Source organism: Rutidosis leptorrhynchoides, chromosome 6, assembly GCF_046630445.1.
Source record: "Rutidosis leptorrhynchoides isolate AG116_Rl617_1_P2 chromosome 6, CSIRO_AGI_Rlap_v1, whole genome shotgun sequence".
NCBI lineage: Eukaryota > Viridiplantae > Streptophyta > Magnoliopsida > Asterales > Asteraceae > Rutidosis > Rutidosis leptorrhynchoides.
This window is the reverse complement of record NC_092338.1, coordinates 202,607,752-202,617,599: the sequence shown is the minus strand read 5'-3', so window position 1 is coordinate 202,617,599 and position 9,848 is coordinate 202,607,752. Positions and strand designations below refer to the sequence as shown.

At 33.7% G+C, this 9,848-nt stretch overlaps 1 protein-coding gene across 4 annotated transcripts; it reads left to right on the top strand.

Moving 5' to 3' along the window:
- Window positions 1–1,082: 1,082 nt before the first annotated feature.
- On the top strand, window positions 1,083–9,087 carry LOC139851646 (cell division cycle protein 27 homolog B-like). Of its 4 annotated transcripts, none has more exons than XM_071840740.1 (16): window positions 1,083–1,190; window positions 1,505–1,633; window positions 2,103–2,175; window positions 2,797–2,906; window positions 3,038–3,084; window positions 3,287–3,384; window positions 3,906–4,207; window positions 4,316–4,471; window positions 4,914–5,348; window positions 5,931–5,996; window positions 6,156–6,275; window positions 6,383–6,459; window positions 6,564–6,683; window positions 6,794–7,013; window positions 7,518–7,799; window positions 8,774–9,087. In XM_071840740.1, the coding sequence occupies exons 2-16, from the start codon at window positions 1,529–1,531 to the stop codon at window positions 8,822–8,824; spliced, it is 2,262 nt and encodes a 753-aa protein (XP_071696841.1). In that variant the 5' UTR covers window positions 1,083–1,190; window positions 1,505–1,528; the 3' UTR covers window positions 8,825–9,087. The 4 variants fall into 4 exon arrangements, with proteins under 4 accessions (XP_071696841.1, XP_071696840.1, XP_071696843.1 ...); XM_071840739.1 differs by having other exon boundaries at window positions 1,090–1,251; XM_071840741.1 differs by lacking the exon at window positions 1,083–1,190 and having other exon boundaries at window positions 1,576–1,633; window positions 2,847–2,906.
- The last annotated feature ends 761 nt before the right edge of the window (window positions 9,088–9,848 follow it).

Sequence of the window (9,848 nt, the reverse complement as noted above, 5' to 3'; positions counted from 1 at the left end):
TGTACTGGTTGCGTTGCTGGTTACATTGCCCAGCTCATCCGCATCAGGCATTTTGGGTGATGGGTTATTCTAAACACATTTGTGCCACGTAACTCTAATATATTCAAAAATTACACATAAATATAGGATTAATCTGTTAATATGTTTAATTTGTGGTGCATGTGACACATAGGCCTACTTATATAAGGTATCAACCATTACCTACAAAAACCGAGGCTTGACATTCTTAGATAATGCCTTTGGTGTGGCAGTATTAGGATTTCGTATCAACGTTCAACGTATTGTTGTGAATTACATTCTACAAACTTACTTCGGGTTCGGGTTGAACTAAATTATTACGAACGATATGAATAAACTTGGACATATACCATTAAATTATATTTTGAACGTTATGATACAAATTTTTGTGTATAATTCCGCAAAATCGAGAGTTATAATCTAGTTAAAATTTAAATACATGTCCCATAAAAAGTTACCGTCAAAGATTAGAACCGGTCTCTTCGATTTACCGTTAGGTTAAAAAAATATCTTTAGGCCCTAATGAATAATATAAACTATTAAAAAAAATTCTTGCAGCATTGCTAGAATACTAGTAGACTTTGATATTTTTTTTCCTTGAGCCTTTTATTGTTGTTTTAAGCCTATTGTACTTTGTCTTCGCTACTTTAGTTGTGTTTTCACACTCCAATTATGTTTGCAAGTATAAAAAAATTTAGACCCCTGAAAATCGTGGACCTCGAGCTGTCGATCACTTTTCTCCTCCTCCGCGCCTCTCCCCTGTACTCACTCAGAGTTGAACTAAACTATTACGTACGATATGAATATATTTGACATATACCATGAGATTATTTTTTGAACGTCATGACAAAAGTTTTTATATATAATTTCGAGTAATAGCCGGTTATAAAATAGTTACTACCCCGTCAAAGATTAGAACCAATTTCTTCGATTTACCGTTTGGTAAAGAAATCTTGTGTCGAAATTAGAACCAGTCTCTTCGATTTACCGTTAGGTTAAAAATCTTGTATCGAAATTCAAAATCCCCCAAAACCCGGTTTCGCTGATTCAATAAAAATTTTGAATCTTAGTTTTCACACACACTTGCGGTGCTCGCATCTCGCACACCAATTTCATACTTCAATCTCGACTCCATATTTCGAATTCGAATTCATAAATTTCTTGTAATGAAAGTAATAATAACTCGTGATATCTGAAATCACTTTAAATTTCAGTTAGTTATCGAACTTTAAGGTATCCGAAGTTTTTATTTCTTCTTAATTTTATCTTAATTTAATTTAATTTGATGTATGTATGTATGTATATGTATTTATATCTATCGGCTTTTAATTATGTCATGCCAAGTACACGCGTTTATGATTTTTATGTATTAATTAGGAACTGTATATAACCGGCATGATTAGTTATTTCTAGGGTTTCCAATTTGTGTTCTAGGGTTCTGCTCTGTCATATGAAGTGCTAATGTGTCTGATTTATGATTTAGCAGAAAATTAGTGAGAGATAATTTGGTATGGAGGGGGTGCTAATTGAGTGTGTACAGAACAGTCTGCGCCATTTCTTATACCGCAATGCTATTTTCATGTGTGAACGCCTCTGCTCCGAGTTTCCCTCAGAGGTATGTGGTTTATTCTTTAATCCATTCATCTTGTTTTTTGATATTGAATTGAATACCTCTTTATGTATGTATTGTGTTGTACGAAAATTATAACTTAGTCACTGTTATCAGCTTGTATATTGATTGATTTTGTTTAAATCTAAAATGTATGACAAAGAATGTTTATTGTACTTTTGTATAATTATGAATCTGGGTGAATGAAGGATAGTGCCCATGTAGTCACGGATAAATTTTGGATGAAAGTTTAGTTAACGGAGGATTAAAAGATTAGCTTATTTGAGATTTGATTTCTTTTTTATTCCTTATTTGGTTGTAAGCAGAAAAAAAAGTAATTTTTATTAATGAAGTTGCCGTACTTGAGCTTTGAACTGTATTTCTTCATTATTTATTTCTGCAAATGCACCTATCAGGCTATCACATTTCCTTTTCTTTCTAGTTATTTATTTCTTGCTAAATTCGACAAATGCAGGCAAACTTGCAATTGTTAGCTGCATGTTACTTGCAAAGCAATCAAGCTTACTCGGCTTACCATATCTTGAAAGGTATCTGCAACCAGTCTTCTTCTTCTTTTTTTTTTTTTTTTTTTTTTTTTTTTTTTAATTGTAGTTTCATGTCCTTGTCATACTTGTAGTTGAATCTTCTAAAAGTTTCATGAGATTTTAAGTTTTAACTTGGGCCAATGAAATTTTCATGAGATTTATGCCTGTTAATGGCGACCTTTGTCATACTTACCGTCTGATGATTGAATTAAACTATTTTATCCAATCGATATTGAGATAAACTGTAAGTTTTGGAAAACTAACACTCGTATGTATAAATACAACTTAAATTAGATTTATTTGCATCTTCAAAGTTCTGCATCGAAAAAAGCTTAATATGTAGCTGCTTTGTAAAGTCATAAATTGATTTTGAATCCAAAAATAAAAACTATTAACTTTAAGAAATAAGACAGACCATTTTTTCTAATCTTTGTCTGTGTACTGAAAGCCTGTGGTTGAAGCATTCGATGTTCATGTGTTCAACTATCATTTTGCATGTTACTTGTTATGGACCCAAGTAATGGTACATCTTTCTTTAGATACTTTATCTAATAGATTATTAGTAGTTATCCAATAAGCCAACTGATTGTCTTATATTTTGTTTCTCATTCACTAAATATGAAGGGACAAAAATGCCTCAGTCCCGATATTTGTTTGGATTATCATGCTTTCAGATGGATCTCTTGAATGAAGCAGAAATGGCATTATTACCACCTAATGAGCCTAGTACAGAAGTAAGCCAGAAAATTTTACATTTTCAATATAATTTTTTTTGTAGTTTTCTGGTTAAAAGTAATGATTATTGATATTAAGTGATAATACAAGTAATGATACATTTGAAATCTATCCTTATTCTTTTTTCAAGGTTCCAAATGGTGCAGCTGGTCATTATCTTTTAGGGCTCATATACAGGTATATGACCATAACTTACTTATTTCTTGGACGTAGATCAATTTGATCATCTTGAGTTAGATTCTACGTTGTTATTGATCTAGTTATTATGTGCTAATTCGGTTTGTCACATGTTAAGAATTAAGATATATAATTCATGCGATTATAATGCTTTTTTTTGTTTTTGTTTTTTTTTTTTTTGTTTTGTTTTTTTTTTTTTCAGATACACAGATAGAATAAAAAGTGCTGTTGATCAATTTAACCAGGCTTTATCAATAGATCCTCTGTTATGGGCTGCATATGAAGAGTTGTGTAAATTAGGTGTGCTAATGTTTTCTCAATTTAGCTCTTTATTTAATTTATTATTATTTTGTGTATGTGTAGATCATAATTTCTATTTCTATCTCTATTATAAAGAAGGGTTAAAGCCAAAAATAGGCTACAAACTTACACAAATGTACCGATGTCGCCCACAAACTCATTTCCGTCCTACTGTCGCCTACAAACTTTCAAAAAGTGTACCGATGTAAACAAAAACTTTCAAAAAGTGTACCAATGTAAACAAAAATGACTTGTTACCGGCTAAACTGGTTAAAATCAACACGTGTCGTTCGTGGATTGGATCTTAATTCTTAAAAAAAAAAAATCAGGTCAAAATTAGTATGTAACAGGTCAAAACTATAAAATGTTGATATTAGCACATTTTTTGAAAGTTTGTAGGCGACAGTAGGACGGAAATGAGTTTGTGGGCGACATCGGTACATTTGTGTAAGTTTGTAGCCTATTTTTGGCTTTAACCCTATAAAGAATAAAAGTTCTTAAGTAGGAATCTTATATTTCAGGAGCTGCTGGAGAAGCAACATCAATGTTTGGGGAATCTGCTTCCAAATGCATCCAACAGCTGTATTCGAGTCCTGATGTGGGTCCCGTGTTGCAGGCATCCAATGACGATCATAATACGATTCCTTGTAGACAAGCAGCTGAAAGTGTTAGCCCAAGACAATTAAGACATTTGCATAGCAATAACGCTAAGGATAATTCATTGAATCAGAATGGTGCACTTTTTTCTGCTAATCAAGCTAATAATAATGGTGTTCATGCTAACCTTCCATTTTACAATACCCCTTCTCCAATGGCGACCCAGGTATAAATTGCTACTGAAATGATCTTGCATCTTACTAAGTTTTTTGTTTATTATATAATTAATAAATATAAATATAAATAATTTAAATAATTATATGGTATTTTGTAGTTGTCAGGTGTGGCCCCACCACCAATATGTAGAAATATGATACCAAATGGTCAAAGTTTGACTTCTACAAGTGCTGATGCATCCCCAAGGTCAACTGTTAAATCTATTGTTCAAGCTCCCCGAAGAAAGTTCGTAGATGAGGGGAAACTAAGAAAGGTTATTAATTATCTACATTGTTTGCGTTCGTTCTGTATCTTCTATCCTCATGATGTTAGTTAATGGTGGCAATATCTACCCATTTTGAGATTATCAGGTTGGATATGGATGATGTTTCATCTCTAATGGGTCAAGCGTGTAAATGAAAATTTATAGATTTAAATGGACGGGACAAAATGGGTTAAAACTTCTCTTAAATTTAAATCAAATGCATAAAACTGCATAGTTCTGTTTTTTGAAAACATTTGTATTATTACTGGAACAAGATAATATCTGTAGTTATATTTGACTCACTTATTATTTAAGCGACAAAACATGTTTGAGCTCATCGGCTCATCCCAACTTTGCGTGTTACGATTCGAAACGTTCGACCACTACCAATTATGACCCGTTTGACCAAGCCTGTTTTGACCCGTTTTGCAACATGTTTTGTGTTTTTCAGATATCAGGAAGATTGTTCTCTGATTCTGGTCCTAGAAGAAGCACCAGACTTGCAGGCGAAACGGGTCCTATAGCAAGTATAAGTAGTGTCAGTGTAACTGGAAACGGAACAAACCACTCATCTAAATATCCTGCTACTTCTAGATTAGGCTCTGCAGCTTATCGTTCGGTTACAGTTAGGAAAGGACCATCATGGTCAACTGAAAGTCTTCACGAAAGTCAAAATCGGTCCAATCTTGATGACGCTCGGTCAAATACTACAACCAGTTCTGGTTCATCCCCTGTTACTAGATCTTGTGATCGTGATGGTTCGATGATACCAATGGTCCGGGCTTCTTTAAGTGTATCAAAAGTTGCGAGTGGTGCTTTAGATGTTTTGTCCCTTTTAAAAGTTCTTGGTGAAGGTTACAGACTTTCTTGTCTTTACCGTTGCAAGGTATTGTAATATTCAGTTATTTTATATTTTTATTTTTTGGCTTTCTCTTTTTCCTAAAGCACATAATGTAGTCTATGGGCAAAGATTTTGGCTTTAATTACTATCTGAAAGTTTAAGTTTTGGTTCCAATATTTTCAAATTTTTGGTTCATGTTCATGTTCATGTTCATGTTCATGTTCATGTTCATGTTCATTACCGGTCATGTGTGTGGTCTAGGCGTGTGCATGGTACAAAACTAGACCAAACTAGTTTGGTTCGGTTCTGTCCCGAGTCCCAATTTGTAACAGAAAGTGGGGTCGAGGACCGGACCATATAGTTTCGGTTTGGTTCGGTTATTTTTGGGTTTGGTCCTGTCCGAACCGAAGACCGCAAATCTGGCAAAATGTGGACCGAGGACCGGACCGAAATAGCTCGGTTCGATTCGGGATTGGGTTCGGTTCCTCGGTTTTTCTCGCGATATGAACAACCCCTAGTGGTCTGCTCTTGTGTCAGCCCTAGAAATATTTTCATTTTTCTTTTTTATTAATCTTTATTATTTTTCTGTTAGAAGCTATTTGCTGATTACTGAATCATATCTAACAGGATGCACTTGATGTATTTATGCAACTTCCCCATAAGCATTATAATACTGGCTGGGTTCTCTCCCAGGTAAAATATTTTTTTATAGTAGTGGTGTAACATACCTTTCCTTATCTAATATTGCTATAGTTTCTTTCTTACAAACTTTAACTTTACTTAATAATATGCTTATTAAGATGATATTTATGGATATCCGATTTCACCTCATTGAGGACACTTAAATTGCAGGTCGGAAAAGCGCATTTTGAATTGGTTGACTATTTAGAAGCTGAGCGTGCCTTTTGCAATGCTCGCTTGGCTTCTCCTTATAGCTTAGAAGGAATGGATATATATTCTACTGTTTTATATGTGAGCTCTTATATTATCATATAGCAAATAGCAATTCATCTCTGAAATACATATTGCAACAGATATTTGATTTAGTTTTTCATAATCTTTGTTTTTTAATATTGTAGCACCTAAAGGAGGATATGCGGTTGAGTTATTTGGCACAAGAGCTCATATCAACTGATAGGTTAGCCCCTCAGTCATGGTAAGCAATTTTATTTCCTTTTCTAAACTATAAAATATGAATCTGCTCTGCAAGTATATGTATTTTAGCTTCACTTTATACCTTTTATAATCCAAATATGGTAGGTGTGCTATGGGCAATTGCTATAGCTTGCAAAAAGACCATGAAACTGCTCTCAAGACTTTTCAACGAGCTGTGCAGCTAAATTCAAGATTTGCCTATGCGCACACCCTTTCTGGTCATGAGTATGGATAACCTTTTTTTTCTTTGCATATTTCGACATATAATTCCATATTGCTTGATATAAATATTAGCCCTTTGATGATCTGGCTCATGTATATGTTTCTAATTTCAGATATGTAGCATTAGAGGATTTTGAGAATGGAATTAAGAGTTACCAAAATGCCCTTCAGATTGATGCAAGACATTATAATGCCTGGTATGGCCTTGCAATGATATATCTTCGCCAGGAGAAATATCAGTTCTCAGAGCATCACTTTCGACGTGCGTTACAAATAAACCCTCGATCTTCGGTTATAATGTGTTATCTTGGAACCTCGTTGCATTCATTGAAGGTATTATAATTATATCTAATTTTTGCACATGAAACCGCTCATTTGTGACAAATTAGAGTACCTATATTCTATAAATTTAACTAATGTCGATGTCAATTTCATCTCAATCAACCTGGTTTATATGATGATAGTAGGTTAATGAGTAAAAGTGTAAAAATATTATAGAAGTTAACTAAATAAAATGTAGAAAAGTCGTCGAAAGTATACCTCAAGCAACTAGTGTTTATTGATTTATAATGGTCAAACTTTCATTATCAAGTTTGTAATACATTCATGATCTGTTATCTACTTAGAAAGGCAAACAAGTTTGTAGCAGATTTGACCCCATACACAACCCATGATCCAGACTAGAATAATATTTCGTTACCATCATAAAAGTCCCTTTAAGTGTGAGTATTGTAAATAGTTTACCAATAGTTGAACATTGCAATTTAGGGACAAAATTATGATTATCGCGTTACTGATATTGAAAGTTATCTTCAATTTGCGAAAATAAATTTTCAGAGAAACGAAGAAGCTTTAGCGATGATGGAGAAGGCTATAATAGCAGATAAGATGAACCCTCTTCCGATGTATCAAAAGGCTAACATTCTTGTAAGTTTGGAGGATTTTGATGGTGCTTTACAAGTTCTTGAAGAGCTTAAGGAATACGCTCCTCATGAAAGTAGTGTGTATGCATTGATGGGTAAGGTATACAAACGTCGCTCTATGTATGACAAGGCCATGCTTCATTTCGGTCTAGCTTTGGATTTGAAGCCTTCTGCAACAGATGTGGCTGCTATTAAGGTCGAAATCCCCTTTCCCTTGATCATTTTCCGTAGATATTATTGCATGACAACCAATCAGCTCCCCTGCTATTTTAGTTTTTGATCCTCTAAAAATCATACATAAGTCGACAAACCTTTAAAGAAGTGCTGTAAAACTCGGCCGAGATCTCTGGGAATTCTCTGTTTAGATCACCAGCTGAGATCTCGGTGCCCAACTCGGGGAGTTCTCGGTCAACTCTGTCAAAGACTCGGCAAATTAGTCAAAAACTCAACAACTCAGTCAAAAATCGGCAAATTGGTCAAAGTCTATTAGAATTTATATTAGAACATATAAATTTATATTAAAAAACTAAAAAGTCAACGATAGTCAACATCGAGTTTTGTGTAGAGAACTACCCAAAAATTTCCGACCGAGTTCTCCCCGATTTCTGAGTTCTCCAACCTTGCTTTAAAGCCATCTTTTTGAGCCTTGTGAAGTGTTATCACATGCCCTGAGTGGCAATTGAACTTAAATAGTTAGGGCACTAAATTTGCATGATTAGTACAGGTGGTAATAGCGATGGGCTTATCTCAAATGGGTAAATGACTAATTCAGCAAACGAAATTTTCTAGCTTAAAATAGTTGAAAGTGGTCCAAAGTCTATTTTTTAATGTCTACAAACCTCTTAGTCTATTTTTTTAACGTGCGACCTTTTTTACATTACTAAAATCGTGTCAAATAAAAACAATCAAGACTAGCTGGTTGAACCAAATGTGTACCCTTAATAACTCAAAACAATTCTCTGGGGATATAAAAGTGTAATTTTCATAGGCCGGAATGTGTATCTTTCATACACATAAATTATAGATGTGACAATTTTTATCATATGTTTATTTACTCATGGTCCTAATCTTTTTGACCTGTTACCGATCTGCCAGCTAATGCGTACAGCATAATATTGTTGGTCATAATATTCATGTCTCACGTCCAACGTTATTGTATTTCTCCCACAGGCAGCTATTGAGAAGTTACATGTACCTGATGAGTTGGAAGATGACTTATAGAGCGTTGTATGGTAGTAGTGCAACTCAACCCGGTTTCTGTACGATATTTTTGTTGGGATTTTTGCTAATATATGTACCCTATGTCTTTTCTTCTTTAGATCATTTAACAGTTTTAGTTTATAGGTGTTAGATTGAGGACACATGTAGCGCTGATGATTAATAATACGATCTCAGATGTATGTACCATTGTAGTTGACCTGTTGATGAAAGATACCGTAATGTTGGATACTGTATTATTCTTTTACATGTATTATTTTTTGAGATACTGATGATTTTTAATTTATTCTAGAACTATATTAGAGTTTAATCTCTCTTCTCTTCTCTTCTATATATATATATATATATATATATATATATATATATATATATATATATATATATATATTATAAAAAAAGGATGATATATTTCCAATATATGTCATGCCAGTTTGCTTTATACTAATTATACCCTTGAAGTGTATTGTCATTATCATCCAACACTTATTGTACATAACACATACAACAAAACAATCGATTGATGGAACCTTGCTACTATCGTATATTCGTATTATCATCCATATCCCTAACCCCAACACTCTTTGTACCAAAATAAAACTTTTGTTGATTTCTTCTCGCCCAATTTTAAAAGAAGACGTATCGGTAATGCATACAAATGTATTATATTCTTAAGAACTATGTATGCAATCGTTGTGATTTTGATTCACTTAACCGGGATCAATTGATCATAATTAGGCTTTACAGTTAACCGGAGAACACAATAAGAAGAATATGAACTGGAATTAACTTTTGTTTGTTAGAGAAATTACAAGAGAAAGGAAATGACTTTTCAAAAGAATACATGAATTACAGTTACAAACACTACTTATTATACTAGTAACACAGCTGAACAACTAATTCCCAACGGCCTGTAACTGCTCGTGTTCACTTGAGGAATTGGGGAAGAATCAACTCACGTGAGTGGCACATGACTTGAACTTAAGTGGACCAAGTGAGCAACACGTGACTTCTTATAACAATGCATCCT